Source organism: Tyto alba, unplaced genomic scaffold (assembly GCF_018691265.1).
Source record: "Tyto alba isolate M040663 unplaced genomic scaffold, T.alba_DEE_v4.0 Super-Scaffold_22, whole genome shotgun sequence".
Taxonomy (NCBI): domain Eukaryota; kingdom Metazoa; phylum Chordata; class Aves; order Strigiformes; family Tytonidae; genus Tyto; species Tyto alba.
Genome location: NW_024881296.1, coordinates 6436755 through 6455004, shown reverse-complemented (window position 1 = coordinate 6455004; position 18250 = coordinate 6436755). Strand labels below are relative to the sequence as shown.

At 50.5% G+C, this 18250-nt stretch overlaps 1 protein-coding gene across 1 annotated transcript; it reads left to right on the top strand.

Annotated features, from left to right (window-relative positions):
* Positions 1-9830: 9830 nt before the first annotated feature.
* On the top strand, positions 9831-17221 carry RHOU (ras homolog family member U). The gene is made up of 3 exons (XM_033009583.2): positions 9831-10211; positions 11001-11059; positions 14208-17221. The coding sequence occupies exons 1-3, from the start codon at positions 9866-9868 to the stop codon at positions 14661-14663; spliced, it is 861 nt and encodes a 286-aa protein (XP_032865474.2). The 5' UTR covers positions 9831-9865; the 3' UTR covers positions 14664-17221.
* Positions 17222-18250: the final 1029 nt, after the last annotated feature.

Below are 18250 nucleotides of genomic sequence, written 5' to 3'. Positions count from 1 at the left end.
AATCTGTGTTGTTCATTGATCAAGGCATTATATAAAAAAGCAATGTTGTATCTACAATCCTATTTTGAGAATTTTTTTAATAAGCAATATCATTATTTTGCTACCTGAACAGTCACAACTGGACCTTTTGACAGAGCACCTTTGGGTTTCCAGGCACAAGTTTAATGCCCCTGCAGAGCCCTGGGCACCTGGGGTGAGGATCTGTGGCAGGAGGAGGGAGGTGTCGGGAGCTGCAGCTCACTGCGGGCGTTGTGACGGGTGGCCCTGCCCCAAGCCACCCAGCTGCAGCGAGCCCACCCCTAGACACAACCTGGTGATGAGCTTTGCTCTGGCCAGTGGCCGGCCTGAGGCTCCATGGGGCAGGGATGGATCTGGGGGCCATATGGATCCAGGCTGTGAGGCTTCAGCTGTATTTATCCCAGCCTTTTGTTCTTCCCAGCTCACCTCTCCCTGACACCTGCACAACTCTTGCGTGGTGGGAATATTTGTGCCTTTTCCTGCTCCAGGGCACTGACAGCAGAGGTGCAGTGAGGGCCCATTACCCACACAGGGTGGGGCTGCAAAATTGGACCCCACCAAGGAGGTGAAACCTGCTCATGGCCTTTCCCTAACTATTATTCTTCTCGTTGAGTCTTCTCCTTGCTTGGTACTGCCTCTGGTAGGAAAGATGTTTTTCTTGCATTATCAACCCAGCTTAAAAGCAAAAAGAATACTCAGCAAAACAAAAATTACCATCAACAAAAAAGATCCACACAAGAAATCAGGGCCTTATCCACTCTTCTGTTAATTAGCTTTAAAGAAAACAATGAAAGCAGAAAGTAAAGCAAAAGCCATCGGAGGTAACTGGGCCGAGCTGCTGGAGAAGCAGAAGCTGTGGGAAACGGGGAAATGGCTGCGGAAAGAAAGCATCACCTTGCAGACAGCCCCAGATTTCTGAGGGCTGCCTCTCCCCTGAGCCCCATTTCGTGGCAAATCAGAGAAGATGGGGTAATTATCACAGCTGTGTTTTGGGCTGGTTTAAGAGGTTGTACTTTCCCGGCTGCCTTTGGAGTGCAACAGCAGTGGTAGGCAGCATTCCTGCCAGCACAGCCCAGCTAAATCCACCAAAACAAGCAACCAACCAGCCTTCTGGAAGAACTCGCTGGGTGATGTTTTGCCTGTTCATTTTCAATTACAGTTTCCAAGGAAAACAGTAGCATTTAAAAACCCACATGTGCAGCCAAAAAAGCTTGTGGACTTTTCCCTCCTCCTCTCTAGCAAATACTTTGCTGCCTCTTTTACAATGCCATTTCTATTGACATAAAGCAGAGATAAGAAATGTTTGCCTGTGCTGCCTCACTCAGTTTTCCATGTGTGGCTTCTGGCTGATTTGCCATGTGTCCCTGCTGAGGTCTCAATCCAGTTTTGACTGAAAGCACCCGGGTCCTCGCTTGGCTTATCATGCCGACACGGCTGGCAACCTATTAATCTCCCGCTCCCGATGCCTTTACTTCGGCAGGAAAGCTCTGGTGCCTTTCAGTGGTTTGTATTTGTAGGTAACAGAGGCTGGCACTCAAAGCCTGGAGGTCACCCGTCCGTGAAAACCTCTCTCCTTAACCATTGGAGCCGTGTGTGTGTGAGCATTTTCATCCATCTTGCTCTGGCAGTCTCTGTCAAAGGTATGGAGAATTGTAAAGCGGCAGAAGAAGTAGGTCTGAAGCCAGGATCACATTATCTACCAGTAATGCTTTGCCCTTGTTCACATCTTTAATCTCAGGACTTCAAGACATATAAGAAGTATCTTCTCATATACTGATAAACCGAGGCTCAGTTTTCACTCTACAGAAGTTTTGCTGTAGAGCTATGTTTTTAGGCATGTGAATTCTGTCTTCTCCCTCCCCAGCTAATAGAGGACACTAGTCTGGCAAGATTATCTAGCAAAGGGGTCCTTTGAATGTCATTCTGTTCAGAAAATCGTTTTAAATTAGGCTGGCTAGTGAAAATAAACCACCCTGGAAGGGTTGTAGAGCTGTGTTGGTAGTACTGTTCTGGCAACTCTTTCTAAATCCAGCTAAACCCTCAGGGAGAGGGAGGTTTGTGAGCAAGAAAGCTGGGACTAGAATGGCAATTTCCTGAGCATGGCCTTGTACACTGGCCAGGCAACACTCTGGCTGCTAACAAAATAGTTAGCAAGGGACTCACATGTAGAGACGGGATGGGATGCTTGAAAGGGAAAAAATAACTTACATTGTCGCTGGCTTCTATGTCTGATTATGTATACCTATTATGGCTGAAAAGTTCTAGTGTGAAAACCCAGGAACTGAAATTTTCATTCTGTACCTGAAAAAGAAAAGGAACATCATGCCTGGGTAACTGCTTTCCAGTATCCCAAACCTGCTTTCAGTTCCTCTGCCAAAGCAGATTTCTGGTGGAGTGAAACACAGCATGCTGAGAAGTACCTGCTCCTCCCCGGCTGCGGCTGCCAACGCCAGGGAGGTGAGCTGGACGGAGCGCTGAGCTGGGGATCAGGGAGGCACCTGGGAGCCTCCATGTACCAACACTTGAGACAGGACAGTGGGATTTGGACAGCAGAGTTTGCTCTGCACCAAGTGAATCACCTTAGTTGCTTTCCTGCCTCTATGTTACCATGCAGCACAGCAAAAGCAGTGGCTTTTCCCCCTCTGCTAAGCAGTCCCAGAGCTGGCTGTGGATGCTGTCCTGCGATGCCCGCCCTCAAAGTCAGGCAGCTATCAAGAAAGAACAGCCTGTTCACTTTCAATAAAACTGACACTTGCGCTGGCTTGTTCCAAGCCTTTTAATCCTCACCAAGAAAATCCCAGAAACTGCTTTCAGAAAAGATCTTTAAATGTGAAAAGGGAAAAGGCTTTTCAGCAGCGGCCATGGGGTTCTTCCAAGTTTGATACCAAGAGGAAGCGGCCAGCTCCAAAAGAGATAACACTGGGACCAGTCATTGTTTTTCAGTCTTTAAAAGTAACCAACTGAAAACGCACGGGCCAAACCATCCGCAGAAGTAGGTCAGTGCAGATCCACTCACTGGGGCAAGCTTCTCTGTAGAGGGTGGGTGCAGAAGCAAGCGTAGGAGCATCCCTGCAGAGCAGACACGTCTCTCTGCCCCCCTCACCTCCCAGCACTGGTGACAGAAGTCAAATCCCCCATTAGGAAGCTGCTTTCACCCTCCATGAAACGTGGGCTCATGCAAGGACATGTGTGGCCCCCTGGGGATATCTCACAGCGGTGTGGAGGTGGTGGAGCTCTACAGGGACTACTGATCTGTTCATCCTGGCTACTGACCATTTCAGCCTGATCCCAGCATATTTTAGAAGCATCATAAGACATTGCTCAGCATTATGAGGCTGTTCAGTGTCCTGGATCTCTGTGGCTAGGGGAGACATGGACTGTCCGCTGCCTTGCATTCCCTTCCCTCTCGCAATGTTTGCATTTGGGTTTAAGATGTGCAAAACCTGCCTCCTTCCACCTGCCTCAGGGCCGGAGCAGGAACTGGCAGAGGCAGCCAGCAGAGTTTCTTCCCAGGAGTGCTACAAATGTTGGGAAGGCTGTGGCAGAAAAGTTACCCACCAGTCTGTCCTGACAGGGATGGAGTTGTGTAGTAGGGAGGAAAGTTTCTCCCAGCTGCTGGAAAGAGCCCCTAGAGATCAGGAGTGTGGTGGACTAGGATTTTGACAGCTGTTTTGGGAGTTCACCTGGGGAACTGGTGGGGTTGTGGCAGCCAAGAAAAACTAGTAAGGGGATTCCCATATGGGCTGGTGGGCAGTGTGGCAAAGAGCATCTGTGCTGCAGATACCACGCCTGTTTCAAGTGCTAGCTGCTCTGCCCCTGGCTCCTCAGAGACGTGTGTCCAAACTGCTTCTCTGCTCAGCTCTCTCTGCTACTCTCACCAGGCCCACTAACATGCAGCACATTGCCCAATCATGTTTTCTTCTCCTCCAGCTCAGTCCTTCGATTTACTTTCCTCTTTCCAGATTGCCTCTGTAAATTGGGGGTCCTGGGGCAGGAATAGCATGGCAGGTTATAAGTTGCAGTAAGCAGGACAATGAAATGCAGTGTGGTACAGGGCAGGGGCAGTTCCTTCACTGAGATGTTTGGCAAAACCAGCATCTTTGTTATTTTTCTCATCGAAATATTTACCTGCCACCACTGAGATCGCACCCACTGTGTTCCCAGCAGTGCCCAGGCAACCTGCTGGGGCCACATCTCAGTCCCTGCTCAGACCCAGCTGGGAGAAAACTGGGAAGAGCGGTCGGTCCAGAGCAGAGCTCCCACCTCTGGTGCACCCAGAGGGGTGTGGGACAGCCCTAGGGCAGCGAGGGGCTCCAGAACAAGCAGGCAAATTGGTGACCATCACACAAAATACAGGACATGCAGCACTTTTCAGCAGCTGTGACCCCAGATCAGCTGAAAAGGATTTTGAAAGCGAGATAAAGGGATAACCTCCCACTGTGGCTCCCCTGCAGATAGGAGGTTAGGGTTAATTTGTTTTCTGAATTAACTAGGAATTTGGGAGGCTTGAAGCAATTGTACTCTGTTTTGTTTTTAAGGTTTATCTCAACAATCCTTTTTGCCTGTGAGTTTTTGGTAGCTCTTCTCAATCAGAACTTAGCTGGAGGGGTGGGGAGAGTTTATTGTGTTAATAATGTGTGCTGCTTACTGATCCCTTTCCCCAGGTAGTGAAAACTTCCCTGAGATCGATATCTTGTGTGATGAAAATGTTCTTTAAAAAAATTCTTGGCAAATACATATATATATATATATATATATATATATGTATATGTATTTTACATTACAAATCAAATATACAATAAAAGCAGCAATATCTTGTATTTCTTAGGCACTTTTCCCTCCTCATTCTCAAAGAACAGCCTCAAAAGTACTTCTCTGGAGTCAGAGCAGGTCAGAGTCGTCCTTTATACAAGCTCCTTTTTCTTTCCCAGGTTGTTGCCCTTTCTTTGCTCCCTCATACTTCCCCTTTCTTTTCTCCCCACCGCCCCTGCCACCAGCCAGCTCAGCTGTTTCACTGTGATCCTGCTCGTTGGAAATTGAAGGGATGGATCACAGATGTTTTTTTTTTTGCAGACCTTGGGGTTGCTCTTCTCAACAAAGAACAGGATTTTGGTGACAGCCCTGCAGAGCAGGCTGTACCCTTCCCTTAGACAAGCAGCAGTGCATCACGTCATGCTCGGAGCGCGCTGCCTCACTCCCTTGCCTCTCTCCGTGTCAGGCTTTTCAAGTTCCTACAAGAAAAAAAAAAAGAAAGCTTTCATTCTACAAGGCTAGCATCCAGTTCATATTTTTTATATCGCAGGGAAAATGATAAGCCAGGATATAACAATGACCTACTTCACGTCTTGATAAAATAATTTCCTCTCTCTGTCATTTTTCTCAAAGAATAATATTTTACTAATGTGAGCATGTAAGATAGAGCAAGAGCTTTTCTGTGAGCTGGCTGATAATGCACCAAATTCAGCCCTGAGACAGACAACTGCCACCCTGTTGACCTACGTGGAGTTAAGCCTGTTTATCCCCCAGCTCAGAGCTCTGAAAACAATTGGGTTCAAACCTGTAAGATGTGTGTGTGCGATAGGGTTGAGGCCGAAAGCTTCAGAGACAACGACTGTCTGTTACAGCATCCCTCCATCAATGCACCCTCAGCCCACCGCCAGCACGGCTGCCTGGGAGCTGCTCTGACTTGCTGCTGTGGTGCAAACGGGCCCCCCTGCTGCAAAACAACCGGTTAGCTCATCCTCTTACACAAAAGGCTACTGTATTTGGTAGCGTACATTACAGTATAGGGCAACCATACAGCTCCGAATCCACTCACGCCCCCCTCCCCGAGTGCAGAAACAATGCAGACTGTTATAGCTATCTCACTGGAGCCCACTTAGCTCAATGCATTGACTGTGTTTGCATACGGAAGGTCTTTAAAAATGTGCACGTGGCATTTTTCGCTCGCAGCATTTGCATGAAGAACTTTCTCACATCATCCTTCAACGCCCTTCAAACGGATTGTCACCCAGTGCATGTTGCCCACCCTCTCACCTCCCACCTACAGGAGTTTTCCTTGTGATCGTACATCTTTTCTCTTAATGAGTTCTCATCGCAGCATTGATATGGGCCGTGGATGTGCCATTTGTCACTGCAGATAAGAGGTGACATTGCTCAGGCATCCTGGTGCCCTCAGGTCATATTCCACCCTAGTGTCAGAGATGGCAGTACCTCTGTTCACCTTCACTTGGCACACTGTCCAAAATGGACAGAAATTCTTCTGCTGTCATGACTCCAGCATGCCATGACACGCTGCCCAAGATGGACAAAGCTGACCAGCATATGGTATTTACCATATTTACCGTCAGCATATTTACTATATGCTGAATTCCAGGATCACATGCTGTTCTACAGTACTAACAAGGTACATGATTTACGGGATGCTGCTGAGAGTGAAATACAGTTAAAATTTAATTACAGTACTCCTTTTATTTCTTTCCTTGCATAAATGTGCTATGAACCTAGTCTGGTCTATTGACTTTTCTCCAATTTTTTGTTCCCTGAGGTGGAAAGTTCCTCTGGATTTCTAGAGATGGAAAACTACCGACTGCTGGGCTCTGGCAGGAGAAGGGAAACAAACATCTGGGCATGGAGATGGAGACTCCTCTTGACAGCTTTGCTCCTCAGGCACAACGAGTCTTTCTATCAAAGCTCATGTGTGTGGGAGACAACTTTCTTGGGCACTGCTCAGAGCCTGAAGAATAAACCCTCAAAGGGAACTAGAACCTTAAAAGCCATACCTTTTCCCATCGTACCTGCCTTTCATTAGCATAGTCGTGTCTTCTGTAGAGATGCAGCTATGTATACACTCAGAACCATGGAGAATAAAAATGAGACAATGGACTGTAAATGTGGCTCTGCCCCCTGCACAGAGCAGCAGGGACCAGATGCATCAGAGATAACAGCATCTAGACTCCATGCTCCAGGCAGTTCTTTAGAAATAACTGAAGATGTTATTCCTTGTCACACGTAGGTCATGACTACCTTTTAAGTGTCACTGAAGCAAATTGTTTCCAATTCAGAAGAAGAGACACAAGTCTCTGTGCAATTCACCCATTTTCCTCTTGGCTCAGTTGAAGGAAAAGGACCTACAACAATTTTTGGTATTGGGATTGGTACCTGATTTTAATTAAAAGTGTGATTTGTCACCTGCATCATACCCACACCAAGCCATGCCGTCCACTATGGAAACAGGATCCTTGCTCAAGATGTTACCACAGGTAACAGGTAGCTCTGTTACAGGTAGCTCTGTCCACCCTCAACCATGACAGCAGAGTAGCCATTCAAAAGCATCTCACCCCTTTCAGTGAAAAATCTGCTGGGCTGAAGCTGCCTAATACTGAATTAAATGCTGTGACTTTGCAGCCAGGTGGCTGTGGAGCCTGTAGGCTTTAGGGCTTTGCTATGGAGAAAGCAACCCCAGGACCAAGCGTGACAACAGGCTGCCGTGGTGGTAACCTTTCTTACAGGTGCAGCTGTTTGCAAAGCGAGCCTGCACCTACACACATAATGTTTCTCCTTTTCCCCACATTAGCATTATCCTGGCACAACTGCATCCATACTCTGGGAAGTTAGCTGCAACACTATTGTTAAAGTAATTCAGCTTTTCTAGGTAGACAGGCTATAATTACACTAAATTAAAATAGAATGCTTTTGTTCTAACCTAGGCATCCCCACGAGGACTTGCACCAAAATTACCAAAGGTATGAATTAAGCCATTTCTGTTATTTTAGTACATGCCTGAGCACAGGCAGGCTCCTGCTCTAATCCTTCTGGCTGTCGAAAGCTCATCTGCCTGGGTGATCTCGTCAGGCTTCATGGCAAGGGGATCAATATATGAAAGCACCCGATGGGGAAACACTTCTTGGTTGTAGCTGGGTACCCTGTGATGTCCCTCTCCGGTGCTAACTCCCATACGTGAAAGCAGCATCCTTGTTCATTTAGGGGAATGTAATTCTGCAGGACTGGGGAGTCCCACAGGAGGATCAGTGGCCCCTGTGGGTAATGGGCATGAGGGTCACACTGAGCCCCTCTGCTCTGCTGGCTGCTGTGCTCCATCCCTGCCCGGCTGTGCTCCCAGCAGGGAATGGGTGAGTGCTGCCGCCCTGGCTCAGGGCTCCAGGGAGCTGTTCCTTCCCCACTCCTCCAACTGCCTGCACAGGGCATCCAACCTGGGGTCTTCCCAGCTGCCTGTAGTCAGGAAGGACCTTGGCTCTGGCGTTGCTTTGGAGTGCCCAAAATGTTGTCTAAGTGCATGAGCACTACGACCCCACCGAGAGCCACAGTGGCTGTTCCCACGGATGAGGCCAAGGCACATAGAAAACCAAGATCAGCTGTGCCGAGTGCTTATTTCCACGAGGTAGGAGCCTTGGCAGGGCTTTTGGTGGTCAGACCACACAGCTCCAGGGTTTATAGAAGCAGGAAGACGAGAGCCCTGCAGGCCCGACATTTCCAGCTCCCCCAGCGAGCATGGGACAGGCAGCTGGGGCATGATGGGCAGCTGTAACACGCACTGCGGCACCAAACCAGCTGCATCACGGGGGTTTCCATTTCCGTGAGGGAAATTGGGAAACAGCACTCCGGGTCACACTAGGAACTCAACGATGCTCAAAATGGTGAAGGGAGATCCCGAGTCTGCCGCAGGCTTACTAGCACTGATTTGGGTAAATTGTTTAAGACACCTGTACTTGCTGTCTGCAAATTGAGGATGGTAACATCTATATCCCAGATTCTCCAGGTGGCATCGTTCGCGTGTGTACAGTGCTGTTAAGGTCCCCGGAAGAAACGTGTTGATCACATTCCCAATTCTGGGCAGAGCCAAACTTTCCAGCAGCCTTTTATTTTCTGTGCTCAACTCCAAAACTTTCCCTAGCCAACTTATTTCAACGGTGCTAAAAATGTAGTTTCCCCCTTTCCCACGGCACGTGGCCCAGTTTATTGCTCCGCGGGCCTGCAGGTGAGAGTTGAGCGCGCCTACTTACGGAGCTGCCACGGCAAACACGCCGAGAGCACCCGTCCGTCCCAACTTAAGTGCGATCCCGCCCTGCTAACTCCTACCGGCTTCACCATCTCGGAGGCGGGCGAGGGGTGCGGCCCCCCACGGCGCCCCGCAGGCAGCAAGGGGGGGGGGGGGCGGCTCCCGGCGGAGCGCCCAGACCGGCACCGGGGAGCCTGAGGGCCCGCAGGCGAGTCCCCCCCCACCCCGGGCCCGCGGCGCCCCGCTATAGCGCGGCCACCCCGCTCCCTCACGGCGGCGCGGGGAGGGGGCGGGGCCCCGACGGGTCAGGCGGCACGCCCCCCCGCAGCATCAGCCAATGGGACGGCGCGCGGCTAGTGGCCGCGCTGAGCGGCGGGGCGAGCGGGCCAATGAGAAGCGCGCCCGCGCGGCGGCGGCGCGCCTCCTGCCCGCGGCCGTCGGGGCGGGCGGCGCGGAGCGCTGTGGCGCCGCCTGCCGGGCCGGGCCGGGCCGGGCCGGGCCGTGCGGCGCCGGCTCCTCCCCGCGCGGCGCTATGTCACGCGGAGGCGCGGGGCCGGCGGTTGGGACTCGGTAGCGCGCGGCGAGGCGAGCGCAGCGCCGCCGGGATCCCGCCGCCGCTGTTGCCGCCCGCTCCGGGAGCCGCCGCCGCCGCCCGCCCTCCGGGAAGAGCCAGCGGCGCCGGGGCTGGCTTCGCGGCGGTCGCGCCGCTCCTGCCGGCCCGCCGGGGCCCCGCACCGCCCGCCCGCCGCCGCGCCCCGCCGCCCCTCGGCCGGCGGCCCCGGGCTGCGCGCCGCCCCCCGGCCGGCGGGGCTCTGCGTGGCCGCGCGGATGCCGCCGCAGCAGGAGGGCGAGGCGGGCTACATCGGCAAGCCGGTGCCTGGCGGCTGCGAGGTGCCGCCGGTGCCCCCGCGCAGGGTGCGCAGCGGTCGGGCGGCGGCGGCGCTGGGGGCGGCGCTGGGCGGCCGCTGCCGGGCGGCGGGGGCCGGGGCCGGGGCCGGGGCCGCGGCGGGAGCCGGGGCCGGAGCCGTAGTCGGAGCGGGGGCCGAGCCGCGGCGCAGCATCAAATGCGTGCTGGTGGGCGACGGCGCCGTGGGGAAGACCAGCCTGGTGGTGAGCTACACCACCAACGGGTACCCCACCGAGTACATCCCCACCGCCTTCGACAACTTCTCCGGTAAGGGCCGGGGACGGCCGCGGGGACCGGGGCGGCGGGAACGGGGGACGGCCGCCGCGGGGAGCGGCGCGTCCCGCCTGTGCCTCCTGCCGGGGCCGTGGCGGGGCTGTTGGGGGCCGCGGGGGAGGTTCTAGCTTCGGTTATTTCGTTATGTATTTATACCCTACTCCGGCACGACCGGAGCTTCTTAGACTGCCACCGCAACCCGCGGCACCGGCGGATCACGCGTGTAACGGAGCCGGGCTGGCAGCTGGTGTCGCGCCCGGCCGTGCGGCCAAACCCGGGCTTTAACTGTGAACTCTGCGCTCTGGAGCGTCCAGCTCTCGGCCGGAGGGAAGCGCCTCAGAGGAAAGCTGGACTACTTGCCGTGTCTCGCCATGGCAAAGGCGGGCGTTCTGGGGTTTCTCTTAGGTTCAGCGGTGAGCTTTTTGTGTCCCGGGCGTGTTGAAGAGGTTAATAAAGTAAACCCTTTGTAGCAGAAAAAGTGCCCGGGCCGCTTGGCTCTCTCTCCCCGCTGCCAGCTGAGGGTAGCGCAGTCCCTGCCCGCTTCATCTTGCAGCGAAATGTAGCAGAAAGCCCTGAAGGGCTTGTGTGTGCCCGAGTGTGAGCGATGGACTCCCTTCCACCTCTCTTAAGTTGTTAAATCTAAACTAATTGAAGATAAGATTATAAGAGCCGAGGGGTGGTAAATATTCTTTTTATTTCCTTTTTTTTTTTTCTTTAATCAAAAACGTGTAAAGTCGGACTCACCACGCTTTTCCCCCTCCCTCCTCCTTTCTCTCTCTAAAGCTGTCGTGTCTGTCGATGGCAAGCCAGTGAGACTTCAGCTCTGCGACACAGCTGGTCAGGTCAGTGAAGCCACTTATTTGATTTAAGTGACAGCGGGAGGGGAGAAGTTGTTTCGGGAGGGGAGAAGTTGTTGCGCAAAGTAGTCCTGCTAATGACTGCATGGATTTGAAAGGATTCCCAGTGTTTGATCATTTTATTAAACTGCTATCGTTTTCACTGCCGCTTAACCCACTGCTTTGCCTGGTGTCTCCTGAAGGGTGGGGGATGTACTGTGCCTCCGAATAGGGGCTGGGCACAGGCTGCTGCTCTGCTGGCTCACGCTGCTGCTCTGCTTAGCCTGACTAGAAAGGCTGAACATGCTGGGGATTCAAGGGCCACCTGGTTTCCTCTTTGAGTGGTTGTTACTGCCTTTATTTTTGCTAAATAACTACGGGTTTAAGAGTTACAGTGTTTGGGATATACGCATGCAAAGCATCCACAGCTGTAGGTGTCCAGAGACTGAGACTGTGTTTCTGGAGGGGCAGAAGCTGAAGGGAGAAAAAGGTCCTATTGGGTGTTATCCATGGAGACTTCATATTTGCCATTCCCACCCCCTTAAAAAGTGCTGCTGCACCAAAGCTGAGGTTTGCTGTAATCTAAGTCCTGAAGAGTTGAGGATGGCTCATCAGTTCTTGGTTTACCTGATACATAAACAAAGCCCATTTCTTACTGACCTGTATTTTCTGCAAGTCCCTGGCTTGTACCCCCCTGAGCAGCATGCAGCGCTGCTTGCCAAGGGTTGAGTCTGGATGGTCGAGAGCAGCCAAAAGTATTTTGCTACCTTGCTAGTGTTTGACGGCGGTGGGAGTTAGGTTCCTGTGCAGCTTTGTGGATCTGTGTCTTCAATAAGGCTGGGCTGAAAAATCTCAGTGGCCTTAACATACAAACCTATTTAGAGGAGCTGTAACTGGGCGCCCTACTTAGGAAAGGGGTTTGAAGGGCTGTGCAGTCCTGGACGTCAGTGTAGGACTCCGACTCCCATGTGTCCTACAAACCAAAGCTGAAATGCTACAAACCAAAGCTGAAATCCTGCAAGCAGCCTTTTGTGGGTCATGATAGGAAGTAAAGCAGCAGAAATGTCCCATGATTTCGTGTCCTGCTGAAGAGAGAGGCTGGTGCCGCCACAACCTTCGCTGCGTGTGTTCATATGCAGAGTGTGGCACGTGAAATTGCCATCGGGTGACAGCCTGTGGACTGGCAGCACCTGTGGAAATGTGGCTGCAAGGTGCAGGAGGGACGGGCAGGCTCAGTCTGCACTGGGGTTCATAGTTAAGGTGTTTGCTCAGGCTGCCCGAGTGCAGCTGGAATGGGTAGAGTCACTGACTTAAAAACAAAGGGGCTATCTAAACCAACAGAAGTTGTCTTGAATAGAAGATACCTAGTTGGATACTTTGGTAAAATTGTTGCTGTGAGCTGGCTGCTGAAGTCTGCAGTTAAAAAAGCATTCCAGGCAGAGGGAAATTGTATTTCAACATCACCAGCCCACAAGGGTGTAGAGTCCTGGCAGGTCAGGTGCCTACCGCTAAAACTTCAGGAGTGTATGTGGGATATAAAGGGCACTATTTCATCTCTGTAGAAACCCTTAAGATCTGGGTTTGGCTTTTAAACCCATTGAATTGAGCCTTTTTGAGGTTTCCTAGTAGCAAAAGGAGACAGTTACATGGCAAGGTGCCTTTCTGTAAACGGCCCAGTCGTTCAGAGCAGCATCTCTCAGCAAATGCGGGGTTTCTGGCTTCCTCTGAGGCTTAATCTGAGAATCAAGAGAACTAATGAAGCTTGCTTTCTCGACTCGTGTTTTATAAATCGCTGTCTCTCTCAGAGATACTGCTGGAAGAAATTCATTCGAGCGGAACAAGACTTCTGAGGCTTCCAAGGGGCTTTAAACTGCATATCCTGGGCCTCCAGAGGCTTTAAAGCAAAATTTCACATCTCGAAAATTAACATGGAACTTGCAATTCAGCAGTAAGCTGCTGGTACCGGAGAGATGTTTTCAGCTGTGTGTGTTCTTTGCACTCTCAATTCAGAGCTTTTGAGAACATAGTCAGTTTTAATTAAAATGTCACTGCTGCTGAGGCAAATCCTACCTGTTCAGACTGCTAGTGTTACCCTGCTTTTATCCTGCTGTCAGCATAAAAGCAGCCTGCCTGGAGTTAACCCTTGCTTCTTGCTGCATTCTTTGCTGAGGATCAGCAGCCTTTGTTACCATGAGGTGTTTGACTTTTTCGTGGCTAGTTCCTGAATCTGAAAAAGGGCCTTGCTTTGCTGGAGTTTGCACTAAAAGGAAGGAGATGGGGGGGGGGGAAAAAAAAAAAAAAAAGAGAGAAAGGCAGCACCGGGAGGCCTGTTTGCAGTTTGTTTGATGTGGCATGGGTGGGAGGGAAAGGTAAAGCTCTTACTCTATGCTATTGGCATGTTAAGCCTGCACATTGAGAGCCATTATTGCTGCCATCAGATTTAAATCCCTGGGCACAATGGCAGGGAAATTATTCCCATATCCTGTAGGATGTTGTTAAGCAGTCACTAGTTGAAAAGACCAGACTAGTTTAAAAGGTGCTCTTGCTGCCACTTGTATGCTCCCCTCTTGCCCATATCTGGAGGTAGGGATGTGGGAGGTAGGGGTGTCGGCAGAGCAGTTTTGAGGTATGCGGGCGCTCTGCATCAGAGCAGCTCACTGACTCACCCCTGTAAGAAGTGGACCTGTGGAAAGTACCTTTTCCCCGCCATGCTTGATTTTTGGCTTTATTGCTCGTGTGCCATAACTTATTCCCGTGCTGTTGCTCCTTTGCTGAAATAGAGCAGAGGGTCCATGTACAAAGAGCGAAGGGAATATTGTAAATATTTAACCACTCAAAACAAGCTGTGATGTTAATCAGAAAATCTCAGCGATGTGGCGAAGCCACTGCCTTTGTCCTGCGTGTCAGACAGTGGCAGGGTGCCTGCCGGCTAGCAGCCATGCAGGGTGAGACCTTGGGCTGGGTGCGGGCAACTTCTGCTCCTAATGTTGGGTGGTCTGGGTGCCAATGTCAGGGTGCCTCTCGAGGGCAGCAGTAGGTGGTCCTCAGCTTCCCCAAAGGTCAGTGGCAGTCTAGAGCTGGGAGCTTATCAGGGCACTCTCTGGGGCTGATGTGCTCTTTCCATGGGGTGCTAACACAATTTCATTCCATGCAGGATGAATTCGACAAGCTCAGGCCTCTGTGCTACACCAACACGGACATCTTCTTGCTGTGCTTCAGCGTGGTGAGCCCCTCATCCTTCCAGAACGTGAGTGAGAAGTGGGTTCCTGAAATCCGATGCCACTGTCCCAAGGCGCCCATTATCCTGGTTGGGACACAGTCAGACCTCCGGGAGGATGTCAAAGTTCTTATTGAGCTGGACAAGTGCAAAGAAAAGCCGGTCTCGGAGGAGGCTGCAAAGCTCTGTGCCGAGGAAATAAAAGCCACGTCCTACATTGAGTGCTCTGCTTTGACTCAGAAAAACCTCAAGGAGGTCTTTGATGCGGCCATTGTGGCTGGTATTCAGTACTCGGATACCCAGCAGCAACCAAAGAAATCCAAGTGTAGGACTCCAGACAAGATGAAAAACCTCTCCAAATCATGGTGGAAAAAATACTGCTGTTTTGTATAGGGATTGCAAGGACCTGAGTGCTGCTCTGAGGACATCGAATAGAGGCTATATTAGCTGAAATCTCATTCTGTGTTGTAACGAGTGTATAGTATAGATCTGTATGTATGTGTATATGTTGCTACTGGATATCTCAGTTGCCCTTTTGAGGGTGGCAGAAGGATTCTTAGTTAAATAATTGCTATAAATCAGGTCTAGCATCCAGTTTCGTGACTTAAAACCTCTCATTAAGGAAGAAGAGCACCACGTGTCTGTAAAGGTAGAAGGATTTGCCCAAAGGATTCAACTTCTTGTGTTGTAAGGTGTATGTGACGGAGAGGACCACACCGGAGGCCTTTGCTGCCAGGGCTTCGCAGGAGGAACGCGCAAGCAACGGTGGAAACGTAGAGCTCTGTACATGGACGATCAAAGGGAAAATAACACTGTGCCTCCTAACTGACATTTGTAGCTTTAAAACCCCACTCCTGGTCTCTTCTCCATGTCTTCCCAAGCCAACGCTCTTGGGGATTGCTTTAAAAAGGGTATGCAAGAGGTGTAATCTATACACAAATGCCACGGTTGGAAAGGTCATGAAAATACTTTCAGCATGTGGTGAGGGAACTTAATCCCTTACGGAGCTGAGATCTCGTTTGTCACCTCCTGACTTTGTGAAAGTCCTTTCTGTCCTCCTTCCCCTGCCCATCCCAGGAAGCCGAGCGGAAGCCCAAGAACATGACCAAGCTTTAACTCGCTACCTTGAGCAGTGGTGATTTCCTCTGTATTTTTGCAGACATGATGGCAGTTCATCATCTATTTCAGCTGAAAGGAATGCAAATTATGTTGTGTTGTTTTGTTTTGTTTTTTTTTTATTTTTTTTTTAAAGAGATGTAACAAATATCCGTGCAGCACCATGTAAACTGCACCTGGTTTTAAGTCTACAGCCAAGAATTTCAGGATGCCCCTCCTTACCTTTTAAGGCTGCTAAACAAATAACAAATCAGGCAGATCAAGATCTATAGCAAACTGGACTCTAGAAACCGAGGCTGCTGTGTCCTCTTCTCGATGCTGTTTTCAACCAAGTTAACGTTTCCCTTCTAAAGGCAACAGTCACTTGTGGTTGAATCTTATTCAAGCTCATCCTCATGAGATTTGCTGAGGCCATCCCAGAAATTTAACTGATAATTTTTCTCTCTCAGACCAGTCCAGCAGATTAACTGAAATGTGCCTAATGTGTAGCTGAGTGATCAACACTGTACAGAGTTGAGTGTGACCTATTCTCTGACTAGATATGGTTCCTACTAAACTAAACCTAATTCCAGCCCCAGAGAGTTTGAGAGACCAGAGGGATAACGTGACTCTGCAAGAATCAGTATTTTAACTTATTCTGCAGAGGACATTTAGTTTGTGCTGTCTGTCTGACTTTTTATGGCCATGACTACTTCTTTTTCCCCTAGATATTTCATGATCACTTTTTTTTTCCCCTTTCAGCCATAGCCTTGAAGTGACCTTTTTCATAGTCTTAAACTAAATTGCAGTGGCAGAAAGCAGGAACCTTTTTTTCACCAGAAATGAATCAATGCCTGATACAAAGAACAACTGTGGAAGCCATTTGAATTGATAAAGCTGACCACAGTTTACCTCCTGGCCCATTAAAGAAAATGACAGTATGTAAGTGGATTCTGGGCTGTATTGGCATAGGCTCCACAGGCAGTATTTTTTACTCCTCTACAGCGAAATGAGTGCAGAATGGGTAATGTTCCATCGCTGAAAACTTGAAAATGGGATGGAAATCTTTACCTAGGGCCTGATTCAATAAAAATATGTTGGCTTTTGCACTGGAACAGACTGGAAAAACAGTTTCCATAGCACAGAAGCTGGATGCATTTAACTGGGTTGCATCTGGTTGGTAATGGTTTAATGTTTACTGGTCATGAAGTTAACATCTGAGCCTTTATATTACTTACTCTAATGCTTTGACAGGATTTCAGATATGCAGTCATACCGTCATCCTGGAGAAAAACATAAAGCCAGATTTCTCTTGGGTGCTTTGTTTCTCTGTAAAACGGTCTTGGTTGTTCAAAAATGTGGGTTTGGGGAGGAGATAGGCTTGAATCTGAGCAGCTTCCATTTGCAAAAATAACAGCGTTTCTTCTGCAAGATCATACTGCTTTGTATCACGCCATACTGGAAGCAGTGGGTTATATTTTATAAGCAGCCTGTTTCATAGTCTGGAGCAGCATTACTTTTAAATGTAGCCAGCTGTGACTGTTTCTGAAAATGTGATGTATATACAACTTGTTATAGCCCTTAACTAGGTGTGTGTAAACTGAGGTCTAATAACTTTACGAATACTGCTCTACAAGGGGCTACACAGGGTCTAGGTTTTAGAAATATTACTTTTAAATCACCAGTATTTTACAAGCGCAAGTGAGGGGGAGATGTCTCTATGTAGTCTATAATCTGATGTGCCTTATAAAAAAAACCTCTCTTCTGTTTTCTAAGTGTAGGCTATATTCCGAAAGAAGTATTTCATGTGAAAATGATATAAATGAGATATTTGGAAATAAATTCTGACCTGTGTACGTGTCTGCCTCTGCTGCCTGCTCGGGGAGGCTGGAGGGCAGTGCCTGGCCATGCACCGCTCCGATAGCCAGCAGGGAGGAGGCAGCCGCACTGCCAGCCTGGGGTTGCGCACCCAGTGCCCTGGCAAAAGGCCTCTGGTTAAAAAATACAGACTTTTCCCCATGCTGCCCCCGTCCCCAGGAAGCTGGGCTGGGTGGGGAGGGTGCGATGGTGAGCTTTCTGCCTCCCTGGCAGCCTCTTGATGTGGCCCTGTGGGGCACGGGTAAGCTCACTGTGCCTGGCCCCCGAAAGCGGGGTGAGTGGCAGGAGGAGCACAGCTCAGCCGGGGGCAACTGGGAGGTCACCAAGACCAGTGGTGGTGCTTCACCTGCCCCACGTTGGGCCACACGTGCCCCTTGGGGAGCCAGGGGGCATTTTTGGAAGAGCAGAGCCTGTTCCCTCTTGGCACCGAGGGTCTTGTCTCTCATGCTAGGGCCAAGACATGAGAGGGTTGAGGTTGGTTGTGCCCAGTCCCCAGGTGGCCATGACACAAGGGCCTTCCACCCTTCAGTGCAGTGACGACTGCCCTGGGGCTGTGTTAGCCCAGTGGGGAGCAGCATTTAGACCCTTGGACATCCCTGTGAAGCCAGTGGTCCTGCTCTGAAAATGCTCTGGAGAAGGATCTTTGCTGTGGACCAAGGTTTGTAAACTGTCACTGTTGCATTTGTTTTTCTGGGAGCTGAAAGTCGCAGGCACAGCGGGGTGGCATATCAGGATGCCCTCCTGTGCTGCCTGTCTCTCGGGTTGTAAGGCTGGTGGATTTTCCAACCATCGAAACACATGCAACTTGCACGAAGTAAAGGAAGAAGATTGATACTCTGTTCTTTTTTCCCACGGTCGGTTCCTCACCGAAACAAAGTCTTGGATTCTTTTCTGCGTTGTTAACTGATGTGCTGGGGGCTGCTGGGAGGCTTGTTCACCTGGTCCTGCCTGCAGCCCAGCAACCTGCCCGAGTGCTTGGCCCACCAGCAGGCTCCTTTCTGGTGAGT

Excerpts from the sequence above, each read along its gene's own strand:
- RHOU (XM_033009583.2), top strand. The coding sequence starts at position 9,866 with ATGCCGCCGCAGCAGGAGGGCGAGGCGGGCTACATCGGCAAGCCGGTG. Across the intron at positions 10,212-11,000 it reads CGCCTTCGACAACTTCTCCG|CTGTCGTGTCTGTCGATGGC; the intron begins GTAAGGGCCGGG and ends CTCTCTCTAAAG. Across the intron at positions 11,060-14,207 it reads TCTGCGACACAGCTGGTCAG|GATGAATTCGACAAGCTCAG; the intron begins GTCAGTGAAGCC and ends CATTCCATGCAG.